The 26,778-nt window shown below is 37.4% G+C and overlaps 1 protein-coding gene across 1 annotated transcript in view; it reads right to left on the bottom strand.

Moving 5' to 3' along the window:
* LOC104407985 (tubulin-specific chaperone D-like) overlaps positions 1-26,778 on the bottom strand; it is a gene marked incomplete at its 5' end in the record, with an annotated part of 70,021 nt that overhangs the window by 24,648 nt on the left and 18,595 nt on the right. The window contains 13 exons of the mRNA XM_010017414.1: positions 147-230; positions 3,227-3,367; positions 4,098-4,189; positions 4,497-4,615; positions 7,202-7,283; positions 9,353-9,429; positions 9,855-9,917; positions 12,084-12,115; positions 18,906-18,928; positions 20,195-20,255; positions 21,724-21,841; positions 22,749-22,822; positions 23,550-23,630. Coding sequence (XP_010015716.1) covers positions 147-230; positions 3,227-3,367; positions 4,098-4,189; positions 4,497-4,615; positions 7,202-7,283; positions 9,353-9,429; positions 9,855-9,917; positions 12,084-12,115; positions 18,906-18,928; positions 20,195-20,255; positions 21,724-21,841; positions 22,749-22,822; positions 23,550-23,630 — 1,047 coding nt within the window. The remainder of the gene's footprint in view (positions 1-146; positions 231-3,226; positions 3,368-4,097; positions 4,190-4,496; positions 4,616-7,201; positions 7,284-9,352; positions 9,430-9,854; positions 9,918-12,083; positions 12,116-18,905; positions 18,929-20,194; positions 20,256-21,723; positions 21,842-22,748; positions 22,823-23,549; positions 23,631-26,778) is intronic.

The following is a 26,778-nucleotide window of genomic DNA, read 5'->3' as shown; positions in this document are numbered from 1 at the left end:
CTGCCAGGAGTGGGCCAGCCACAGCTTCTCTGGGCACCCTGTGCCAGTGCCTCACCACCTAAGAATACAGCATATAAGCAAGGTTTTCCTGTGTGGACTGGAATGTAATTATAAGCTAAGACACAAAACCAGTACAAGTCACATACATGTTGCCATCAATTAACTCTGCTTCGTTCTGAACCAGCAGAAGCGTCACTTCCATCAAACTTCTCATGGCAGCTTCACGCACCCTGTTGAAAGAGAGGTATGTTAGAGCAGTTATATCAGTATTTATTTAAAGAAATACATCAGCATTTAAGTTCAACACTGGCAAAAATTCAAAATAACTAAAGTGTTGACCTCTGAGAGCAGCTATCGTATGTTGGGGAGGAAGAGGAGTGTGTACAGCTGTACCCCCAAGCCTGTGAAGTCCACATTGCACTGAGGGTACAACAATCATCCAAGCATCCAGGCAAGCCCCTTGCCTCACTATCTGAGTTTTTATTCCAGTCAGATGTCATCAAGTTGATTCTTTAAGATGGTCAGAACTGACAATTATGAGTAATATTTAGTGTGCAGGTAGATGTATTTAAACCTAAGTGCTCTGTCTCCTTCATATCATCTTCTAAAAAGGCCAAGCAGTATTTTGTCATTAAGAGATTTAAGCACTATTAGAACTGCCATATTCTTGTAAATTTTCAAGCTTAATATTTCCAACATAAAAACACTGTGACTCAGAATGGCTTCAATATCTATGCTAAATAATAATTAGTTTTATGAAAAAGATTAGCTAAAGTAACACTAAGTTGTGCTTGAAGTGCATATTATCTATATGTTTAAGATTTTCTGCCTTCAAAATGTCTAAATATGATATCAATATAAAAATCAGACTGTAATTTCAAAAATATATATCAATATGCTTGTTTTAAGCCACATGCCATAGCAACACATGAGTTGTTAAAAGTAGTTTCTTTCTCAAGACGTGGGCAATACTATGTCAGATACTCAAGTGGTTACACCATCCTGCAGAAGACCAGGACCAACACATTTATCACATCAGTCACTCATGGTAATGTCAACTTTTCTCAGTAATAATTAAAAAGAAAAAAATGAAATATCAGAAAAGGTACAGCTGGCTGCTGTGAAAAGAAATAATCCTAATTTCCAAAGCAAGCTGTAAACAGTTGTCTATGCAATCTGAAACTGGGTGGGACAGTTGTTATAATGGTAAAAAAGGTAAATTACATCAGTTTTTCCTAAGTAGCTTAATAGAAGTTTGGCAATCTTTCATCAAAGTATGTTTTCCTAGTTTTTCATACAGTATCTGACTATTAGATATGCATGTCTAACACCTGTAGACAGATCGGACATGTCCCAGCAAACAGTGTAAAGTTTGCATATGGAAAGTAAAGTTGGTTAAACTTTCCCACGATTCCATTGAAGACAGACAAAAATTACACACCAAAGACAAGGTCTCTCCAGAGAAATGGCAATTCTCCTCGTATCTTTCCATCTTAGTCAATGGATTAGAACAAATAGAATGAGAAAACATATTTGAGAGGCCACAAAAGTATTTAGCAGCCTGCAGTTTGCTATGAGAAAGGATTTCCCTTCCCCCTTTAATTTACGTGTGTCTTGACTGGATTTTGGCTGGCATTGCCAAAGAAGCTTAAAAAGAATCTGCTGCTCAAAGCACATTTGAATTTTAATGGGTGTTGGGAATTTAATTTCCCTAGGATTTCTTTGAAAATTTCCACTTTGTAGAGTTTTGTTTTGTTTTTAAATTAAGACATAGACAGAAGGATAAACAATAGGTAGGGGGGAGTCTAAATGAGAGCTGTCAGATGTGGAAGTTAACTTGAATACCTAATAAGTTAACTTGAATACCTAATTATACTTAGTCAGGTTCTTATCTACCTCAGTATCTCGCCTCCTTTTGAAAGCAAAAAGCTTAGTATCTCCTCCATTTCTCTGAGTCCCCACCCTATTTGGTTGCTTTTACATTTTCCTTCAGCTACATCTGTCTCTCCCTTGTGTTACTACATTCTCCAAGTGAGACCCATTTACCTCCCTCTCACTTCTTGCACGGCTAAATAAGGATGAGAGGGAAAGCCACGCTCCTTCTTCCCTTGTGCAACCTCTGATGATCTGCTCTTCATCCTTACTCGTTTGTAGCCTTTTTTCCTCTTCTGAGATGCGACACACACCTACTTTTCTCTGATTTGTTATCCTCTGCTGCTATTTTCCTGTCCTGTGACAATTTTAACAGCCAGTACTAAAGGCTGAGAGGCTGGGTATCATTATACAAATCAAAAGAAATACAGACACAAGTCAGGCTGATAAAAGTAGGCTGGAGCATTTGTCCTGTGTCATTTTCCAACACATTTGTAAATATTGCAGTGAAGTACCCTAAAGGAAAGAGGAACATCCCCAATTACAGCTTCTTCAGAAATTAAACACAAACCCAAAGAACAACAAAAGCCTTCACTGTGCTTTAGTTCATCAATTTAGAAATTGCCTTTTCAGATCACTGTTACTGAAGGAATACAGAAGTCAGACGAATTCTATACATATATTGAATATTCTTTATATATTAAGAGAACTATGAAGACTGAAGGATGTCACAAAAATATGACTGCTACAGACTTAATCTTATACCTATTCTATAGGTTTCACAGTAGTAGTTACATTCCAACAGACTTACGATTTAATTACTGCATTCTCATAGCTGAAATAACTGAAGCCCAAAACTTACAAAAGAGTCAGTAATGCCACAGCACAATACATAAAGTTTTTATCCATCTCAGCTGGTCACTAGTCACTAACACGTTATGCAACTGCTCCCTCTCCTGGCAAAGAATCCCCACAACACGAACGTACAATAGGAGAGTTAAAAGTACGAGTGAATGTGCTACTTCAACGAAACAGAAGTTTAAAATCTCTACTTTTTACAACCAAATACATTCCTGATATTCACTAAGAGAAAATAATGTCATCCACAAATCCAGAACAAGGCTGGACTTCAGTTTAAAACACAATAGTCTCCATCTTCCAGGCAAGGGACAAATTCTTTGTCAGCATGCCCTTTCACTTCCTACTTCTCTTGCCCCTGTGTATTTCTACCTCTACTTAAATCTCCGAAAGCTTGGAGCTATCTCTCTCTGACACGTTTTGAAAAGACATCAGTTTTTAATTAAACAGCAAACATGACAGCTATGATTAAGTCTTAGTTTGTAAGGCATCTTACCATCCTCCAACATCTCCTCGGCTGTCTGTGGTGTAGTCAGTCACAGCATTAAGTAGCGTAGCATAAATCTGAGCAACGTTATCTTTGCAGACATATTCTTCCTGTGATCCTTCTCCCTTTACACCTGCTGTCTGGCAAACCCTATAAGAAGAGAAAATAAGGGGGAGAAACCACAACCCTAGCAAGGAGAAGCATTAAGATCATAGCTTTGTTCTGTTGCTTAATAAAATTCCCTGGACATACAGTATTCTAACCACCTGTAACATCTGCTACAAATAGTATGAAGAATACTTTTGAGCCTATGGTGTCATATTTGACCTGAGGATTTATTTCAGATCAGTGTTTGGGTTTAAAGGAACACTGCAAAGGCTAAAAACTCAACAGATAAAGCAGATATATATAATACTCTATAATACTAAAAAAGGAACATGCTTAAAGCACCTGTGAGTTTCTGAACATTCCTTAAAATGAAGTAAGCAAGAAGAGCAAAGGACTAATGCAATCTTCACTGAATTTGATATTAACTAACTTCTTCACATTATTAGGAAAGTAGAAAAAACATATTCTTCCTCCTCACTACAGTTCACTAAATTACAGCCCATAAGAAAGATGAACTTCAAAATACACTCTAGCTCATCAGTTCAGTCAGTAAAAAACCTCACATCACCATCAGAACTGTGCTCCATCCTCAGATGCGTGATCATCCTCTAAATCAAAGATGTACTCAATAATGGAGATACACACGACCCTGTACGTCATAGTGTAGCTGATCTCAAGAATCATGCTAAAGACCCACAACAGAAACCACAATGAACAAGAGAAAATGTCTAGAGAAAGAATGAGACGAAAAAACTCAAGGTAATAAACATACTCTGCAATTGCTATGAGGGCATCTCTTCTGGCTTCTGCAAAGCTCACATTTCCAGGGGAAATTAAGGTAACTTGTTTCAAACCTTCCAAAACCTGAAAAAAATATATATATTAAAAAAAAAAAAAAGATGTTTAAATCCAGTGCATTATTTATGATGTTAAAATTTAAGTATTGTGTTTAAATTTCCATTAACACTACTAACACAGGACTAAACTTTAATTATCAGAATCTATAACAAGGTAAACCCATGATGATTTTCTGGAGGTACTGTACATTAGAATCCAAACTTCTTTCAGAAAGACCTTTAATTATGATTATTATTATTTTGATTACCATCATAGGTTTCATTCAAAATGTCCTATGCCCTCTCTTGTCATTACAATGATCATGTTTTCTCACCTGTTGGAGCCTGCCCTTTAGTAGAAATCTTGGAAGAGCCCCAAGAGCTCGTGAAAAGCCACAACGAACCATTTCCTCTGTGTTTTGTAGTTCTGAAACATACTTTGTCACCAGCTCATCTAGAAAAAATACAATTGCAGAGTGAAAAGCAATTATCACATCATTATTCTTACATTTGGCTAACAAAATAAAACAGAAGATCCCCCAAACAGAGCATCTAGAAGATTTCATAATTCATCCAGGTAAAATACAGAATACCTTTAATTCCCTACAGAAACAAGATAAAAATTTTAAGATGCTCACTGTTACATGACCAAATTCTTATTTTCTAAATACAAAGTCAGATGTTTAGATGGACTAATCCAAGTCATTCAAGAGCAAAAAAAAGACAGTTATATTTTTTTATAAATCCAAAGTAGAAGCACAAATTTCTATGCAAACACAGGGGGACAAGTTCTTTGATATTTACAGGTCATAACTTTCTATGATTAGACAGGTATTCTACGTTACGAAAGAGATGTCTTCGCATTTGTGATGGTCAGTTATTTGAGAGTATTCCCCCAGAAAAGTCCTATTGGACTGGGGGTTTAAACACACACAGAGATCATACCTAACCAATGAGATAATTTCATATCACATTATAGAGAGACAAAAATCAAGTTGTGCTTTTTGCAAAGAAAGCTCAAAACGAAGGGACCACTTTGAAGTAGGGATGCTGCGCCCTGAATGATGCGCATCACTACGTGACAAAACGGGCAAAACAAGGACAATGGCCTCTACAAGAGGTAGCAAACAAAAGGCACAAGAGTAAACTGAACTGCACATGGAAAAAGGAGGCTCAGCAATGAAGTGATACAAAGAAAATGAGGATGAATGAAAAATAAAAAGGTCAGGAATCTATGTATGTCTTTCTATTGCAGTCTTTATCACTGATTTAACAGACAATACTTCCTTTACCAGCTTTTTTAGCTAATATATTAAATTCTTCTGTAAAATGCAAAGAAAAATAAGGTACTCCAGAAAAAGGAGAATGGCTTTAACCTGCCAGAGGGGAGATTTAGATGAGAAAAGAGGAAGAAGCTCTTCCCTGTGAGGGTGCTGAGGTGCTGGCACAGGGTGGCCAGAGAAGCTGTGGCTGCCCCATCCCTGGCAGTGTTCAAGGCCAGGTTGGACACCGGGGCTTGGAGCAACCTGCTCTAGTGGAAGGTGTCCCTGCCTGTGGCAGGGGTTGGAACTGGATGAGCTTAAAGCCCCTGCCAACCCAAACCAGTCTGATTCTATGATTCACCTCTTCACTGAATATGTACTTTTTAATCCTCAAGGAAAAAGAATCACAGATCCCAGAACAACTATTTAATAGTGCCATTGCTTACTGTCATCTAAGATTTAAATGATTGAGCAATATTTGCTGGAGAAAGAGAGTTACCGTAAGAAACTACACATTAATCATAACTCATGACTGATTTTTTTTTCTTCTTTTTTAAATCCCTATGCAGTAGGCAGGCCTCAACTAGTTCCTCACATCAGGAAACTAGTTCCCTGTCCAGAGGTTAGCAATACCTTCATATGAGCACATGTATTATTTAAAGCTTTCCTAACCACTGGAGCATAAGGTAGAGTCTTGAGGCCATAGGAAGATGCAACGCTTGCTTAGACAGCAAGATGATCTTAGACAATGAGACTATGACAGTCTTCCCTTTGACTGATGTAAATTTAAGATGGACATTTTAGCCAAATGACATAAAATTAAGACATGACAACTAGCACATGAACAGCTCTTTACTTATAACTACTTCGTAATTACGCTAGCGAGGGTAATGCAAATGTTAATATTCTTCTAAGAGTTTTGAGCTTCATAAAACATGGCCTATGAAGCGTCTACAATATTAATTCAATAGAACCCATCCTGAAAGAATATTAAAAGAGACAGTCATCAAAACAAAACCAGAACACACTAAGACAGAAAAAAAAAAAACAAAGAGAAAGTGAAAACAAATGGAGGTAAAAAGTGATTCAGTAAAACAGCAGTCTTATAGGGACAGATTCAGAATGCTGAATCACTGACATATCTTTGATTTGTGTTTTCATTTTAATCTGTCAAGTGATAGTGAAACTGGTTAAATTTTACCAAAAGCTTGTTTTACTAATCCCCTTAATCATGTTTAGACCTGCTTTCTTACCTAACACACCTGCATTGTCATTGAATGTCTTCTGCACTGTAGCTTACACACATACATGCTCACATCAGACATTATGGGGAAGATGTTTAATAGTGGATTTCAGTCCCACAACATACACAATTTAATGGCATGAAATACATAGTTTTTACTGGCATAGAGATGAAAATATTAAATTATTTTTTCTCTTGTAAAGTCTGCATGTGTAACGACACCTTTTTTATTATGATGTGTGGAAGAGGCTTCAGAGCAGCACAAGGCCAAATAAAAGCATAATCAAGACAGAGCTGACTAGAGATCTTTTAGCACAGAAAAAATTCCTAACCCACAATTCTAGTCTCTACATCATTTCAGAAAGTCTGATAAAAAATTTTGCCTGTATTTCAGTTGGTTTTATCATTCTTTCCTGAAGCATTTTAAGGTCCTTTAAAATTAGTGATGCTCCTCCCCATTCTACCCAGTACTTCCAAAGTGCAAGTTAGGTCCAGCCCAGTATTTTCCACCTCTACTGTAAACATGAGTCATTACCCTGTAGAGCTGGATCAGCTTCTCCCTTTTCATTGATGTAATATTCATTACACAGCGCAGCCAGTGCAGAGACAGCAGACTCCTGTAACAAAGGCAAAACTGTGAACTTAATATATTTACTAAGTTTATACTTCATTGTAACTGTGCTCAGAATTAAAGGGTTAAGGAAAAAGAGTGGATTTTTTAAAAAGTCCTTCCCTTCAGCTACTGACATTTACTGTCTTTTTATTTCTTCCCAATACTGGTTTAAGAACAGTTGAACAGGAAACCTATGCAAGAAAAACAAAAAACCAGATTTTACTCTTACTCCTTCAAAACTACCAGTAAGCTAAATCAATATTTAAGAAATTAATAGTGAAGTATGTATTTTCTCTTCAGTTCAAAGACCTACAGGATGTCACAATATTTCAAAACACAGATGTCACTATTTCATCGTCAATATTTTGATTCCAGATTACAAGAAACAAACCATATTTTCCCAGAGCTACAGCAAGGAAACAAAGGGGAAAAAGATCATGGACTGAAGGTTATAAATAAACCCCCCAAAATATCCAGTATCACAATCCTTGTGTGTCAATCTTAATTGGTTTAGAAAAGGATCATAGGTTGTGTATTATGCCTGAACATCTAATCTTTAGAGTGGTTTCGGTCATGATTCAGAACACAAAACCAGTACAGCTGCTATTTCAAAAAGCATGTAACAAGTTTTCTCATAAAATTTATGGTTGAATTATACTTTTCCGCTAATAATACAATGCTGACCAAAATTATAATAAATTTGAGAGCATATAAAAGCTATGCACTGTTCACTCCACATTAGTAACAACAATACTTATTAATACTCCTGTTCTCCAGGTACAAGAGCACAGGAATCGTGTACAGCTTATTCATTCTACCTTTGAAGACACCTCAGATTTGTTCTCTGTGCAAAACCAAGGACATGAAAAATAAAACCAGGATTCATCGAAATAATATTCTAACTACCAGAGGCATTATAGTAGCAAAATATACAGAATTATCTAAGTCCTACAGAACATAGAATCACAAAATGATTTGTTTTGGAAGGGACCTTTAAATGTTATCTAGTTTCAAACCCCGTGCAATGAGCAGGGACACCTTCCACTGGACCAGGTTGCTCATAGCCTTCACTTCCTAAAAAGAATGGTTTTCACCTTCAATGCAAGAAGTCACATTGGAAGAGTATCCTGTATGTCAGAAAAAAAGATTACTTTTCAATGTCTCAAAGACTGTCCTTAAAACTATCTCTTTCTAAAGTATATACAGAAATCAAGTGAGGATTTATATTTAGTAAACACTGCTCAACATTAATTAATGTTAACCAAACAGTTCTCTAAAGTGTATAATTAATTCCTCTAAGCTTGGTTTAGACGGTCCACTTATGAGACATACAAGCTCTTTGAATATATCCCTAACACCAAAAGAATATTCCAGGAATTCAAATGTCATCTTTTAATTTTCTTCAGTGATTTGGATACATTCTAGTCTACTCTGTCTTCCACGGAAGACTTTAAAAGATGAGCTACCAGATATTTGCAATGGCTTTTTATCTTGTTTTTAAAACCTAAGAAAATGAACACAATATGTTATATTCAAATTTCTCCGTGATGGCTGTAACAGGGAAGACAAAAATTGTCTTTATAATTTACTAGAGCCTTTAAGACTGCAAGATCAAACTGTCATGGTATTACTGGGGAAAATTAAGATGAATAACTGGAGGGGTTAAGATCAGGTACATAAAATAGCATGAAACATATCCATTAATAGATTTAATATTCAGAATTAGAGTAGCTCAAGAGCACAGCAAAAGGATTTGCAACAGAGTTTAATGGAGAAGTCAAGCACATTGCTGCTGCCCACTGTCACTGCAACATCTGTCAATTACTTAGTCCAATGTACCTACAGAAACAACTTTCGTGATAGCTGTTCCAAGTACTAACCAAAAAAGTCCATTTGAATTTTGAGGAATTCAATGTATTTTTTTTTTTTTTAAATAACCCTTCTTACCAATCTAAAAACCAAACATTCAAGAACCAATTAGATTCCACGGAAAACAAACCACCAACAGAAAGCAAAAAAAATGTCCAATTCCGTATTTCATGTGACCACATGAAGAAGGATAAACTACTGTACCTTTATATGCTGTCGTGCAGTGCTTGAAGCAAGAGTGAGACTTCTCAGACTGTCATTTATCAACCACTGCCAGCCAGCTGAGATAGTAAGGAACATAAATGGTATTAATTCTTCATACTTCATTCACTTCAACATTCTGATTTATTTTTTCACAAAGACCAGCAATTACACACACTGACATATTTCCTTCGGGTTCCAAAATGAACAAGGCTGTGATTCTCAATTAATATAACTATTCTGGTTCGGTTTACAACAGACACAGTGCAAACACTGTGTCTGGGGATACTGAAAACTTGACAGGAAAAAAAATCCTGTATGAGTAAACAGCTACAAAACAAATCTTCAAATGACATCCCCATCTGCTGCAGTATTCGTGTATCTTTTTTATTTGTTAGGCCACCCAACCTCACTAATTCTGCTTCCTTGAAATAATAATTCGTTAATACTTCAGCTTAATGAATAACTGCAAAGATAGTGGAGGGTTATTTAAAATATAACATACCTATTACTGGATCTCCTCTAAATGGCATTTTTGATAGTGACAACTTTTCAATTAAAGTGCAGACTGTAAAAACAACCAACCATAAATTTGATAACTGGATAAATACAAACAAATAAGAAATTGCAGCAATTTTGAAGATATGACAACAAGTTATACCAGCATTAATTTGAAATGGAAGAAAATTAACAGAAATCCAAAAGATTTGAAATTAGGAACTGAAAGGAAATAACACTTGTGGTTCTTGCATACAAAAAGGAAAAAAAAAAAGCTACTCTGCAGTAACTGTTCTCTGACACGAGTGAGTTCCATCATTCATGCAAATACGTTGCTTGGTGCTATGTTTCCCCCTGCTCTGCCATTTAAGGTGCACATGTACATACATATGAGCCATCTTTCTGTTTCTATACCAGTCTGTAAATGGCTCTGTAGTATCATCAATAGTATACCAGCTTGGAAAAGGATAATACTACAGCTATTAAAAACCATTCAAATATAGATAGAAGGTTTTCCTGCTTCTTATTAGCATTTTTTTGGACCTACATGGAGTGGCATCTGTTCACTGCACAGAGCTAGGAGCTATAAAACCGGGTGCAGCTTTATTTCCTATGATGCTCTGAATACGAGAAAATGTTTTTCATAATTAAGTCCTTATAATTTTTAATCTATAAACTTAAATGAGTTCTAAGCTTACAAAACCACCTGAAGAATAGGGGGTTTTTTTACTGTTTCAAGGCTGGTTTTTGGAATAGAGATTAACACAGTAGAAATAGCAAACTTTTACTATACATAGATTGATTGCACTGCTCAAATAAAAGCTCAACGCTTGCATGAACACAGTATCTTTCACCTCCTGATGACTGGTTCAAACACAACAGATCCCTATATATTCATATTCCCTATCCGACTGCTTTAGAGTTGGTGGAGGGTTGGTAGAGAGGAGGGAAAGGACAGAACAAGCTACCACATAACACCACCTTTTTGTTTTCCGCTCCTCCCACAGCTTAATCTTTGAATCTTCCTTTGGGCTCTATACACAGTTCATCGTCTTCCTCATTTATAATCAACTAACTTGGGCTCCAAATCTACTCTTGAATTCAGTCCTCACTATGGTAATATCACACTATCAGGCTCCCTGGGCTCAAACTCCATTCAAGATTGTATGTCAGCTTCTTTGTTCTCATATTTATTCACAGACAAGGTTAAGCACAGTGACTAAACTCAAGTCTCTTAGGGCTCCTCCTTAGTTCTCTATGCTTCTTTATGCTCTATTGTGGTTGAGACCATCATCTTCATTAGACATGCAGGCAATTTGTGGAGCATTTTCAATTCTTCTCTTATTCCTCCTACACAGCAGTATCATGCCAAAATACTGTCATTTGTACTTTTCCAAAACCATGAAATATTCAGCTGCTTAAAAGCTAAAAGATATTACCAAATCTACCTATCCCTTCAGCCTGCATTATTGTGTCACAAGACTGCAAACTCATTCAAAGACTGCAGAAATCCTTCTCCCCCTGTCACCCCTTCTATCTGACCTTGGTACTAAAACTCCTTTACCCGCTATGTTTGGATGGCTTCACACCTTCAAAGCCAGACTCTGCTACATGGCACTTCTTTCATGCAACCCATGAGCAGGAAACTCAAGTTGGCATCATTTCTTTATCCACCCAGGCTACCTGGATGGATAGTTTTTCCTGCAATGCTGATCCTTCCCTTTTTACAGAGCTTCTCTATATAACAATCTTCAAATCCACGTGAACAACCTATCATATTTTTCTGTGATACCACCCTTTCCGTAAGCTGGTTTTATATGGTCTTTATGACCATGGTCTTTATGACCATGACCATCTTTATATGGTCTTTCATGATGATAAAATCACTAGTTACATGATGGCATCTGTCTTAATGGACAGACTGTATCTTTTCTGGAGCAGAATCTGAGTAAATCAATAGAGGAAGTAAGTTCACTGTATGCAACAACGGAAGGAGAGGATGTGTGACATAAACCCAAGAACTATCTCCAACTCTCGGTTATTCACAAGCAAGCTGGCAACCAAGGTTCTTGTGTGCCTGTCTTCTGACTGGCCTCCAAACTTTGTATTGTTTTCATTACCATGCCTACTTGATTTATGCCTTTAACACAACATATGCAAAACCAACTGGAAAAAAGAAAACAGAAGAATTCATGACTGCACATTCTCTGCTTTCACACTCCAGTGTGATACTTACCAGCTGGTCTCATCAGTTCACCACCTAAACCCCTGCAAAGCAGAAAGAGCCATCAGAGAATAACCTACCACATCCAACCTGAGTGCATTACCAAGTGAGGAAAGAACCCTCAAAACCATTTCAGTATGAAAGCAGATCAGAGAATACCTGCAGATTTGTATTTGACCAACTCTAAAATACTTCTTTTTAGATCAACTGCTGTCTTGACTTCAGCCTGATTTATACAAAAGCTTCCTGAATATTTAACTTTTGTTTTGCAAACATGTGCTCCTAGACTAATTTTGATGCGAATAATTAAGACTGTTAAGTTCATTCTGATTTCTTTTCAGTTGCTTCAGAAGCAATCCAAATCTGTGGGACTTGCCACAGGACTGTTCAGTCATATAGCCTCTACAAGTTTCTGACTTGTACAACTGAAAAGCAATTACATGCAATTTTTAAACAAAATCTGCATCTCTGGAACATTAAATAGCAACTTCATTTACAGTTCCCATTTTCACAAGTGGTAACTGGTTTACTTTCCTGAAGAAGTTTCTCACCCTTGTCTCCTCACCCTCTCCTTCCCTGCTGAAGCCCCCTCCCAAGTGATTTTGCATTCAGCATCACAAAAAAAGGGGGTAAAAACTTCCAGGACATTAGAAAAGAGAGAGAAACAAATGGCTCAAGATGCTTCAGACCCTCTTGAAATGAGTGAGTGTTACAGAAGGATGGTCTCTCCAGCTCAGGCTTAACCAGCCCAGGTAACCCTGCCTGAGCTGTAGCCTGGCTGCTGAAAGTGCCGGGAGGAGAAAGTCTGAACCAGGCAGAAAAGTTGGCAGAGAAGCATCCTGGCAATGGAAGGGCCTGTTTCCATTCTTTAGGCTCTCGTGTCTCTGGGCAGAGACATTTCCTCCCAGAGCTGAGCAGTATCTGCTGGTTACATGGATATCCCCATGGTGCCACGGGCACTGCTTGGGGCGTTCTGCTCAGTGTCACCCTGTGTGGCTTTATTTTTCCATTTTATGAACCTTTGACCCCTGCCCTTCCTTTGGATATTTCTTCCCTCAACTGCTTGTTCTTGTCTCCCTTCACTTTTGCTGGAATATTTCCTCCCTGAGGTGTGCCAAACCCTTAATCACCTGTTTGTATGGCCAAGCTCTGGCAGAAACTCCCAGCAAGGGGGAGGAACAACAAAGACTTTTTGTTTATTTGCTTGGTTTGGGGTTGTTCTTTTTAAACCTTTTCTTCCCTCCTCTCCTCCTCCCTCCCCACAATAAAATTAGTAGCAATGCTCAGAAGGCAAACTTAGCAACCTTAACAACCCTTAGAACTTTGTTCTCCAGTTTATCCTTTTATATGAGCTTCAAAAGCCTAAACGTTTTAAACAAGTTTTTCCATTCCCTACAAGAAGGTGCCTCCTGTAACATGCACTGGTTTTCTGACTGCTCAACATCTGCATTGGTTTGACAGGTAATACAGAGACGCCAACTCCACAATATTCTCATCTGCCATAGATCAGCACTTCCTTTAATTGGGAAACTTCTGCTTTTGACAATCAATGTATTAAGCTCAATGTAGTAATCCACAGCTCAGTTTATCATCATAGGAAGCAAGCACAGATTCCACATCACCATGCTGATAAGGTCTTTGTATTATCTACCCCACCTTCCTGCCATGTTGTCTGCTCTCCAGCTTCTAAAAAATTTAAATTAGAGAAGAAAGAAGTGATGCAAGGAGTCGAGACAGCAGCGAAAACAGAAGAACAATGTGGCAAGGCCTGCTTCCTCCTCAGCGTTTCTTTTTCCTTCATTTTGTCCTCACCCATTCCTTGCCTTTTGTCTGTTGCCTTACTGCAAATGAGTATAAAATAATGATCTTGTAAATTTGTTTGGTGTGCAACAGAGTCTGCTGATGCAAGGATGCAGATATGGACTTCTGTGCAAACTACAAAGCAAAAACTGAGTCATAAAGGCTGCTCTTCTCCACTTCTGCACACCGCCAATAAGGAAGTCAGGCCACTTAAAGCTACTCTTATGTTAATAATTTGACAGCTATCCCTTCCTCTGGCATTACATCAACTCAATTTAATTTCAGAGTTTAGAGCTTCACAGAGAACTGTTGTCCCTGTGCAAGAATGAAGAATGGTGACAGTGACTTGCACAGTAGGATTTCCCGTAACGCAGAAATTAATCAAATCCATCTTTGAAGGCACTGCGATACCGTGTGTTCTCCTCTGCAAAACTTTTCAGGTTATTTCTTGCCTACACATCACAGTATGGCCATCAGGATATCTACAATTTTCTCCTTTTCCACAGCTCATACGTATTTCAGTTTCAAGACCTGAGAATTCTATCAGAATCCTAGATCTTCCCTCAGTCAGTGCTTAGTTTGTCAAGCATGATGTGCATCTTTCTATTAACTTTATCTCTCTCTACAGTATTTCACTAAATTAAAAAGATACGGATCTACCTAATTCAGAGATTCTGAATTTTGCTGTACTGTCAGTATTCTCTCTTTTTTCTTCCAAAGACACATCCACAAGTTGCATCACATTAATAGATGTACCTGTTTCAAGGTTTAATTATTAATTCAATTTGGAACTTGACTGATGCAGTGCCCAGGTGCCATGAGCTCCTAAGCGTTCCTTCCTATGTACACTTCCACAGAAATGCTTCTCTCCCAGAAACAGGTTAGGATGAGTCACAATTTATTTGTGGAAAATACAATAAAAATACACAATCCCTTGTAGAGCTGATGAATTAAGATTACTGACCTCAGGATGCTGGTACCTAATTACGTAGGACTGAATCAGAACCAATGGCAGTGCTGTTTCCAGTGCACCTGGAAGTTCAAGGTACTTTTGTGGATCCTGGGTTTTTTGATTATTTAAAACCTGCCTTTTGTGAGAAGCTTAGAATTCATCTTCAGGATTATAAATAACAGTAACAGAAACTGCCACTATATTCATTTTATAAATATCTGAACCTGGAGTTAAAACTACTGGAATAGTTCAAGAGATTCAATTGCAAGTACTTGATTTCCAAGTACCTAAAAACACCTGCTCAATAAGGATTTTCAGCTCCATATGAATCGTAACCTACTATTTTCCATGAGAACTCTTTGTCTCAAATAGAATCAAGGTATCTTAAAAGGTCCAGGTTACACACATCCCGGGCTTGGGAAGTACGAAATGGCTTTATGACAAGGTACGCAGGGGAGGAAAGAGATACCTCTGAGCCTCGTAACTCTTCAAAGCACAGTACAGCCCAATCTCCTAGAACCATCATATTACTGGATGCAAAAAATAATTTAAACTTGGAAGAATTGTTAAGCTGAGCTTTGTTGCAGGGCTGGAATTATTTGCTGATTAAGTTAATATGCTTAAAAACCTCTTTTATGTAGATGACTGCCAAGAAACACATTTGCCCTGAAACCATCAAGATTAGTTGCTACCTTAAAGGTCTTTGAAATGAGAGGAGTTTCTCTTTTGCCTAGCACCTGTCAACACCTACGGGCTACCCTATGCTTTTGGAAGGTGACGCTCTGAGGATGACAATCCAACTTAGACTGGCTGCTGTTCTAAAACCCTAAAATTGCTTGTCTCACATAGCTGACCGTGTAATACATGCAGCCAGTCTCTTCATATGTTACAAGAATGAGATCAGAGCAAAACTCGGCATGCAGCACATTGCACTACCTGAATCATCCAGTGTGGAAGTTGCTGCCTAACACTGGGCATCCTGTCAGACCTTCAATGGGAACCCTGAGGGCCCAATGAATAGAACAGCTGCTGAAATACAGAAGTGCAGTGCATCCACCTGATAAAAGTCCAGTATATCTATCTGCAGTACTTCCACATCCAACCCTGTATATTAGTACCCACATTATCAGACTCAGATCTGGCTACAAGAAAGGAGGTAAAAAAAATTCCAAACATCTCTTCAGATGAATATTCAGCCAAGAACCCTGTAGCAGATGATGACCTTTTAAAGAATCTTAACAGAATGACTATTAAAAATATTTACTTCTTGAGGACTTTTCACACTGAGAACTAGTACAATAGCTCAGATGCACTACAGAAATGTATCTGCTACAAAAAACAAGATTCGAACCATGCTGGTTCAGTAGAAGCCAGGTTGGTTCAAGGCCAGGTTGGACACAGAGGCTTGGAGCAACCTGCTCTACTGGAAGGTGTCCCGCTGCCTGTGGCAGAGGGCTGGAACTGGATGAGCTTTAAGGTCCCTTCCAACACAAACCATTCTATGATTCTATGATAATATTACATCAGGCTGACCATTAACACTGTGTTTAAACTGGCAGACTGACCTCCTATCCCAAGTAAGACAGTTTAAGGCAACAGATGCCACAAGGTTTTGTCTCAGGTTTTTATATACAAAAGTAACATTTGAAGCAAATAAAAGATAGCTCAATTTTTTTAACTCCATAACCCACAGAGCACAAAACAGGCACTATGGACAAACAGTCTAAGTGGCATGGTTTGCATACGACTTGCTACGACTAGAGCCCTTTTAATACAGAAAATCAGGCTCACTGTGCAATACTGCACTGGAAGTGCACATGTAAATGCTTAAACCAACCAGCTCCTCAAGACAAACTCGTGCTTCAAATGTGTCAGAGTCAAGACTAATGGAAGGAAGTACATACTGTTGTGCCTGGACTTGCATCCTCCTTTTTCAGCATACTATGGTAAACCCAGAAAAGGACTTCTACAGGAAGACAGAAAGGTACTTGTGTTTTTTAAAAAATGTTAATCCAGTAGAGGACAGGATTTTCTACAATTAGTACAAACAAATTTGATTGCTTCAAGTATCCTCAAAATTTGAGAGGCTGTGCAGGGTAACTCGAAACTTGAACCACATCCTCTCTGAAGGGTAATTCATGGCCACCACTGAAAAGCAGGTCAAAGATACTGCAAGAGCTGCTAAACAATGTAAGATCATTAGCTACATGAAGATCTTGGTGAGAGCACTTTGGCCTTATCTTTTTTGACTTGAGGTACTTACGGATTCAATGGAATCCTAAGCATTAGACAATCAAGAATCTCACAACCCATTTTCCAGGTTACACGTTATAATTTGCAACTTTACATTTGATTTTTTTTTAAATCAGAGCATTTTTACACTTTACTTCCTCTCCCTTTTTCTCAGGCCAACACAGTATCTGAAAACAGCTTGATAAAAGCATTAAAACCCATTCAGTCCACAAAAGGGAAGCTATGTTTGTTGCCAGAAGTGAAAGCAAAACAGTTGATAAACAGTTGAGACCCGTGGTCTGATGTTTTTTCTGAATGCAGTTTAAAAACTAGAAGCACAAATAAAACACACAGGTTTTCAACATTCCTACAAGATGTTGTTACACCGAAAATTCCCGGTAGCAATTTCTCAAATGGAAATCTTTGGAATATTATGTGCAATAATTACTCATCACTAAACAAGTTTGGCTTGTTTCACTAAATGCTTGCCCAGCAATACTCATATTGCTGGTTTGTTTTTATAACCTGGTTTATTTTTCTTGTCTTCTTGTAAAATGTTATGCATACCGATATGGTAAAATATGGACTGTAGCAGACATCTCTGTGTCAGCCTAAGCATTAGAATAAACAGCAGTGAATCAATTTTGCTTGGAGTTGAATGAGAAGTCTTATCTAGAATGAAAACATTTCTGTAGGCATCTTATAAATACCATTAAGTGCAAGAAGTGCACATTATGACAAAAACAAATTACACCCAAGCTCCACCCTGACATTAAAGAATTTATGGGAGCCAAGACAGCCACCCACAAAGGCACTAATGTACAGTATCAGCATTAAACCCGTGTGCCAGTACAAGCTAACTGAGGAGGAAGGAAAGTTCCACATCAGTATGTACGACCCTCACAAAATAAAGTTTAACTTTTTTCAGTTTCAGGACATAAAAACTTACATAATTTTTTTTACATTATATCTAGAAAAAAGAACTACATCAAGTTTACCATTTTCAGATATGTTGTGTGCAAAGAAGGGAACTAAACTGCCCAAAAGCTCAAAGAATTTGTCAGTTAAAGCAGGAAAAAAACTCATTTACATATACAATCATTAAGGAATAGAAGTCATTAATTGTGGTTTGATTTCCTTAAATTTAGGAGCAAACTCTGAAGTCACATACTAGTTTTGGTTCACATGTACTTAACAGTTACTTAGGCAAACTGCCCTTATTTCCTGGAAGCTTTAATAAATAGGAAATGAAAAACAACGCAGTGAAACTCATTTACATTTTCTTTGGTGCATGGAATGAAAACGTGCCTGGAACCTTTTGTAATAATCCTGGCATACTCATTCCACAGGATGAAGAAAGTAATTCTGGAATTTAGATAGAAGCTCCTTTAATAAATAAATAAATACCTTTGGGACTCATTAACTTATTAGGTAAAGGTCATTTCTATAAACCTACCTGAACCATACAAGTACTACAGTACAGGTGAATAATGGGAAAGAAATCCATTGCACACTGCTGCCGCCATGGATTAGCAAGCATATTCTGGTTCACAATCTGTCCTGCCTCTATCACAATATTGAGACCAGTACTTACCACTTTCCCATTAATCTAACGTGCCTGGGAGTTGCACTCTCTAAAGACCACAACCATCATAAAACATCAGCCTCTGTAATAGGCAGACAAAGCCAAAGGAACACACGCACCTGCATTCGGATGAACTGTGAGAGACTGGCAGTCTATGGTAGGTGTAACTAGCTTGTAAAACCCAAAACACCCCCAGGATCCTACTCTTTTCATTACTTCTAATTCAAAATAGAAATAATAATTTTTTTTGCATCTATTTTCTTACCTGTACAATTGACGACTGCGAAGCTGGGGGAGAAGAAAGCAACAAACATTAGTATTAGCAGAGCAAGTTTGATACAAGTGTTTTCATTTTTCCTCCTTACATGCAATGTCTATATAGTTGAAGCTATGCAACACTTCGGGTTATTTCAAAAATAGAATTCAAAGGGAAAATATTTAAAGAAAACCCCCCTCTTTAGATCTATTTGAATTTTACATTCGAACAAAATCAATTTAACACGTTGATAAAGCACTGGTTGTCTTAATTCCAAATCCTAGCTGCTCCTGCACATACCCTGGAAGGTAGTCTGGCTTTCTAAAACACATCTGCTTTCCACAGTTGGCCCTTCTAAAGTGATCATAACGGATTAAGGTTGTTGTAACAGTACAGATACTGCTGACCGAGATTTCAGGCATTTCAACATGAGAAAGTTAAACGAGGACAAAGATACTTTTTCAACCTGTACCAGCAGCTTTCACCTATGCGCAGCATTAAGCAAGTACGTGTGTACTTTGAGGCATAATGAGTAAAGCTGACAGCTTTAGCACATTGGAAATGGGACTAAAGGTACTCCAGATACCGTAGTAAACAAGTGGAACCTGGGTGAAGTACTGTCTGTTCAATAAGGTGAAGACATAGGAGCCAAAAGAAAAAAACAGCATGACTTAAAAATTAAAGGGAAAAGTTAGACAAAATTATCTCCATAGAAGCATTTTAACTTGCTATGAACAAGATAAAACTTCATTTGTCATAAGTAGAGATAAAGACAATACATCAGTTGAAATAAGGAGTAAGAGTTTCAAGGTCTATAAACAGGTAAATTATTGATACAAAGGTTTAGCAATGAAATTCTGAAAAAATAAAAAAGAATAGAAAGTACAGAATGGACTCACTGGGAGATCTCTCTTGAGCACAGTCACATTAAGGCAACAGCCATTTATCTATGCACGGCCAGTGAGTGTGTACAGAAAGGGGGAAGAAAATCAAAGTGGAAAGAAAACCAAAGCAAAACCCCATGTGGTATTTCAGGAGTACAACTGGCAGCAACAGAGAAAGTGGCTTAGCTAAGAGGCTGGCTGAACAGAAAGGGACCAAATACAAAATTATAGTGGGATCAAGGACATCTAGCTATGTGGAGTGCGTGTCCAAATTCCTATTTGTGAGACTGCTTCCTTTTGGTAAGGGGAAGAGGAGAGGAGATGGAGAGCAGCTGTCTTCATTCTAAATTGGTTTTTTGTTTAAAAATAATACAACATACCAAGTTAAAAGATACCTTTATTCTTGCTACACACCTCTTGATGGATTTGCTTGAGTCCCTCCAATGATTTTTCATCAAAATAATGAGTTATAGATCTGTAAAGGTATACAAAATTTTTAAGACTGCTTTCCTAATCATGCTATAATTAATTTTTCTTCCACGACTTCATTGTACTTTCAAGCAAAAACAATGATTTGATTTCCAAATTACACTCAACAGAAATATGCAATATTTAATTCTAAATAGTTCAAACATACTAACATAAATTCTTCCCTTATCACGTAGCAAAGTCATTCTTAAAGGACTATAAAAAAATCAGTGTCACTTCCTAATAATATTATTATCATTAATAAACCAACAACCTTTTCTCAGCTCAGCTGAATTTTGGACTCCAACACTCCTGTGATTTTTCCAGCAATTTCAAGTATCTCCTACTACTAAAAATGCTCTGCATTATCTTCTCTTACTTTTAACCTTACTTGAAAAGGGAAAACACAAATTCTTTTGACAGACACTACTGGCAAATACAATTCCTATTTGTCAATAACTTAAGCCATTAAAGTCAGCACACACTTTTGATATCTGTTATTTGAATTCATCTCAGTATATTTAGCTTGTACAAACAACAACATTAAATTTGTTAAAGTCACCAGTTCAGATATCTTTGTATAATATCTTTGCATTAAGATATCTCAGAAGTAAAATAAAAAAGGTTTATCAGAGAGTAATTATCCAACTTGTAGAACAAAAATAACCCAGAAAGTCTGTTTTTTTTAAATACATTTCTTCAGTGTACATATATCTTTGACTCCTGCAGAACTGTATTTCTGTGAAGTTTGCACTCTGGAGTCTTATTTTCCACTGCCTTTAATCTTAAACAGCTGCTCATCCCAATTTACATCATGCTTGTATATAATTCTGCTATCCTAACTTCCAAATTCCAGTTTTTGCAATAGAGATCTTCAACAATTTCTCACATATCGCTCTTGTGATAGAAAAAAAAAAAAAGGTAAATGACTCATTTCTTTAATCACAACATTAAAGCAAAGACATCTCCAAATAATTTTGACAATTATTCTGGCTACATCACTTATATGTAATATGTGTGTATGTACACACACATACACCCTTATATAGATAGACAGATAGAGGGATATGGATATATCTATATATCTGGACCACATTCAGCAGCAACAATTAAATCAGTCCAACACAAGAAGCTGCTTGAGGAGGTATTTCTCTAACACTGATGACAAGTCTGTCCCCTCACTAGGAAGACAGCATACTTACAGGGAACGAGGGATAATCTATATTTAAATGGTAACTTTGAACTCTCCAAGTAAGGCAGCAAATGATCCCACTTTCCTGATGATGAATTTAGACTTCAGTTTATAACATCACTGAATAAAAGGTGAAGGCTTGGCATGACTGATCAAAACAAACAAAAATTCAATGGAAAAGAAGTTCAGTAAGATGGAGCTTTCCATAATTATACTCAGGAAGCTTTCAATACAGCAGACATGAAAGGAAAATTTATAGTCTTAGATAATCTTGCATTTATACCTATTATTCTCTTCTGCTAGTTTACACAGTGCATGGGTGATCTCAGCACAGGCAAGAATTGCCCCATGGCGTGTGTGCAGATCTGTGCCCACTGATAAAGGCAGAAGTCTTGGCAAAACTGAAAGAGATGAAATAATTTATTATTTTTTTTAAACAAAGCATAGTGATAGATCAGAGTTGTAAATGTAATCACATCTGCCTAGAAATAACACAGGAAAACCATTTCTGGGAAGTCAGGCCAATATATCCTGGCCATTATATAAAAAACAAGTTTCAAAAATACAGCAAATTCTGACAAAGCATACTAAGCCATGAGGAATTTTGTACTCACAACTACCTCCTTGTTTGGAGTAAATGACCTCACATACTTGTTATTAGGCCTTGGGCTGGCTGAGCATTAAGGGAAATGAGGCTTGTACTTCCATGAAATTTTACTTCCATGTAAACTGCCACCTTCCCAGTCCACTATAGGGAGCCTTGGTAAGATCAGGAACTACAGATCCACCTGGGTGTCAGCTGCAGCCTTTCAGACCTATTAAAAAGCAGCTGGTACATCCTCAGAATCTCGAGTGGGCTGAGCAAAGGAGCCTGAGTTAATGCTACGAAATATTTGGTTACACACACAACAGTCAAAGAGGAATTCTCCTGGAGATGTCAGACGGGACAAGACAAAACAGATCCCCCCCACCCTTTACGACATCAAAGCCATATCAACAAAGCAAAAGTTAGGAATCTGAGGGCAAGCTGTTGGAGCTGCTGCAACAGAACTACACCCATTTATTCATCTCGGAACTAGCAGGGTCCAGTGTAGCTGGATAACTGAAGTGCAGTCCTCAGATAAAAAAAGATCTGGCAGTGTTTATAAATGTTGCATAAAATCTGAAAACTGCTAGTGGCACTAAGTTGCAGGGGAAATCTTCATTTTTGTTAAGTCATATTGCATGTTTCAACCTTCTTAATACATTTTGCTACATAAGCCTCAGCGCTTCCTATGGCACATGATGCAGAACTCATTTGTTACCTACCCACATTCGCCATGTATTCGGGAGCCCGTGGAGTAAGGTTATGCAGAGCCTTGGTTGAAAGTTCTCGAATAACACTGAAGATGAAACAAGCATTTTTGGATTTTTGGGGGATTAGCAATTTAGTAGAAGTGATGTACTAAAAAATGATGTCAGGACCAAAATGAAGACACCATCAATATTAAAACTCACAGTATTTTCTGTCCATCCCATGCTACCCCCTCTCAAAAAAGCCAACAAAACCCGAGTGGACCAAACAGCCTACAGCTAGCTTTTAGCTATGTGAATAGAACTTATTGCTGAAAGAGACAAAGAAAAAACCTAAGTGTGGATGGTAGAACCTGAGGGCTCATTCTATGCATTGGCAGGGACACTACAGTAAACTGTTATTATTTCTCATGATGCAAACTATTATCAGCACTGATATAATCTCATTTGTGTTATATGTACGCATTTTAATCTTCATGAACACTGCATATGACTAAGCACCATCTCTATGCATGAAATCTACTTTAATTATGATAATTGTATGGTGATGGTGTTTACCCCCCACATATACTATGTAACATATAAATGTGTTTTATTAATCTATTAACAGATTGAGGTCATGGCAAAAAGACAGAATTCATAAACATGTTTTAAGTGACAATATGCTAGGGAGGTATAGATGACTTGTCCAGTTTCCTTCAGTCAAATGCTATTGCAAACTCTGGTAGAAATAAAATTTACAGAAATCATCTGGGAAAGCATTATATGCAGAACAGTCAGTTCCTGGATATTAATCATTAGATTTCATGAACTTACCTATCCCAGTGGTTAATCTTCATGTTAACTAAATGATCAATCATAGGCTGTGTGTACTGAGGAAAGCCAGCAATATACACACTGAGAAAGAAATGTCCATAGAGAGTACAGAATCAGCATCTGTGTGCATTTTAACACAAACTGCTCCTAAGATTTAAATCTTCTAGTTTTAAAGCAACCAAAAAAAAATCATTTAACTATGAGATGCAGCTGAATTTACCATAGGAAATAGTTTACAGTTGTTGAAAAACATATAAATCACTTCTCTAAAACTTCCAGATTCCTTATAAAAACTCCTATACATGTAAAAAAGGTTGATAGTGATGAACAGCAGAAAGAAATATTCAATTCCCATTGTTACATTCTAGAAAATCTAGATGTATATATTAAGTTATACAATTATTTCAGATTGAGGAATATTAATGATGTAATCCACAGCACAGCAAAATTAAGACACAGAAATGTGCTACATGTTCATAAATACAATGGTCCAAAATGAATATGGGTTTTTCAATTAGTCCTTTTTAAAAGCCAAGTGTACAGCGAAAGTCAATTCTGACAAAAAAATATTGAAGCTGCAGAGTCAAGACCTAAGGGAACACCAGAATTCACTAGGTAGGGAGCCTGCGTCATTACCTAACCTGAGAGCCACACTTGCTTTCCAATCTTCAGAAACATCAGCTATTGAAAGCTAGGGTCAATAAGTGAAATGTTTTTTTCACTACATCTGATGTATATTCAATAATCTTGGAAAGCTAAACAATCAGTAGAATGTGTTTGTGTCAAAATGGTTTGCACAAAGGGACAACATTAAGGAGACATGGATTACCTCAATGTCACCCATCTTTATCTTTTGAGTGACTAACTTTGCAACCATAATAGTGTTCCATTAATATATGTGTGTGTGATTAGAAGCAAAACAAAGACAAAAACCAAACAGTGTTGCATGTTACCATACTGGTATCTGTGCAATTCATCAGAAGAGTAGGAATCCTTAGATCCACAGCACAGACCTCAGTCATTTGAGCCAGTACAGGGTATAGAAGTATATCTACTACTGCTATGAGCCCTGGAGGGGGATTAGACAGTTGGTTTAACTGGTTGTTGATGCCAGAAGAGAAATAGTAAAATGTATTACTCTTTGGTTCCTTTCCCTGTTCTGGAAGAACATAAAATGACAGATTTACCCTGCCATATTTGAGTTCTTCTCTCTTCTTCTTAACTGCTTTTTGAGCCCTAGTTTTAGCAATTGCCACTCTTCCCAACCATTTTATTCTGAGCTCCCTTGTCCAGCTCATCAACATCGATCTCTTGGGCCATGTCTGTAGCACCATCCCACTTTCTATTTTAATTTATAACAAACTACAGTCCTCATCTTTTGTACCCTAGTATTTAATGCAAGTAGCCTGGGATACAAGTCTAACCTTCCTGATTATGTTCTGGTACGATTTTTGTATCACACTCTACTTATAAGCAGCTTCTTCCTTAACTCTGGTTTTACCAAGCACAGAACTCCTGGAATTGCATCATTTCTTTAGTCCCAGTTCATACAAAATGGCTTCTGTCTACCTTCCATCCTCAGAAATAATTATGATATTCAAGCTGTGAAAAACTTGCATAAAAACATTTAGATTTTAAAGGATATAAGTAACTATTTATAAACACACATAAATACAAGAACTTATATGATACTGCCTCCCTACAAGAATGTATCATCATTTATTAACCAAAACCAAATTCATGGGTAGAAATTGGCACATCCTTTTCGAGCTTTTATTGCTCAAAGGAATGTAGCAGCACCAACCCTCACACCTGCAGAGCCTCCTTTCACACAGCCACATTATGCTGGCACACAAAGTGTCCCAAGATCATTTTATCTGGGTGGGGGAAGGACAGCTGAAGATTCCAGATCTGGAATATGAACCTCAAGCAGCTTTTTCCAGCTACATAAACAATTACAGCACCTTAAGGCACACTGATCAGAAAGGTCCATTCTTCCTACCACATCATAATGATACATGTTTTCTGTGCAGCCAAATATATGGTTATGTACTTTTTCTTTCATGTTACTCAGACAGAAATAAGGAAATAATTAAGAATTGACCCCAAAAATGACATCCTGCTTGAAGAGCAAGTGGTGAAGATTTTTAAAAGTAACAGAACGAATGAGATGTCAAATACTTTACAAAGAAGAGTTTGATTAATAACACTGAACATGATTTCAAGGACTAATGGTACTAAATGCCTAAGATTATTTATAAAGAATTCACAAATTTAGTCTTTCTGTTGCCCAATTTGAAGTAAGGCCCAGGAGTGGAAGAAAGAAATCAAGAGTAAAAATATTTTCACTTAGGTAAGTAACACTCCTACGACATCCACGGAAATGGCAATGAAAAAGAGTAAAAAAAATAAGCATTTGGAAAAAGAAATTAATAATTCAGCTCTCAAAAAGTAAGGAGATTGTGACTTATCTCCAAGCCAAAATTATAAGAGAGAAAACAAACCCTGCTTTGCCAATTTTTAATATTTTCAATTTCCTACTAGCACAAAAAGCCAGACTTTCAGAAGTCCCACTGACACTATATGGATCTAGAGCAGCATGGACCGAGTCACTGCATTTCCCCATCTTGGGGCAGAGGCAGCAGCTCTGGGGCAGAGTGTAGGAGGAGGGTGTGCACCCCACAAAGAATGACAGTAGGTGAAAGGTGAAGGCACATACAGACCAAAATGATAACGCACAAAAGGGACAATATGGAGGTGGACAGATTAATTAAAAAAATAGTCAAGGAGAAGATAGAGGGTTCTAGTGCAAATTATCTTCAAAAAAAACCACCTCACTGGAAGTCACAAAGCTGGCAACAGGGCATAAACCATCATATACTTGTTTGCTATTTCATATTCCCCAAGAATATGATCTCTTCAAGCCTTTCAACCTCCTGGCTTCTGAGCATCATGAAACTCCATAGAGCAATTTATCTGACCTATCTTATAATGCTCTGAATCACCTTCATAGGTGCCTCTTTGCATTGCCTATGGAGAGAGGCTAGACACCCAGGCTAGACTGTCTGTCTTAGACAACTACAGGTAGAACCCAGCCCTCAGCCCTTTTCATCTTCTCATGAGGAAGTGCAATCTTACGTTCATTTCAGTCATCTTGTGCACCCAGCTTGCCTCTGAATTCCCCTGACTTCAGCACTATTCTATCTTCAGACAGCTGATCAGAGCAGAA

Source organism: Nestor notabilis, unplaced genomic scaffold (assembly GCF_000696875.1).
Source record: "Nestor notabilis isolate BGI_N333 unplaced genomic scaffold, ASM69687v1 scaffold11296, whole genome shotgun sequence".
NCBI lineage: Eukaryota > Metazoa > Chordata > Aves > Psittaciformes > Psittacidae > Nestor > Nestor notabilis.
The sequence above is the reverse complement of the archived record's forward strand: the minus strand, read 5'-3'. Positions and strand labels throughout refer to the sequence as shown.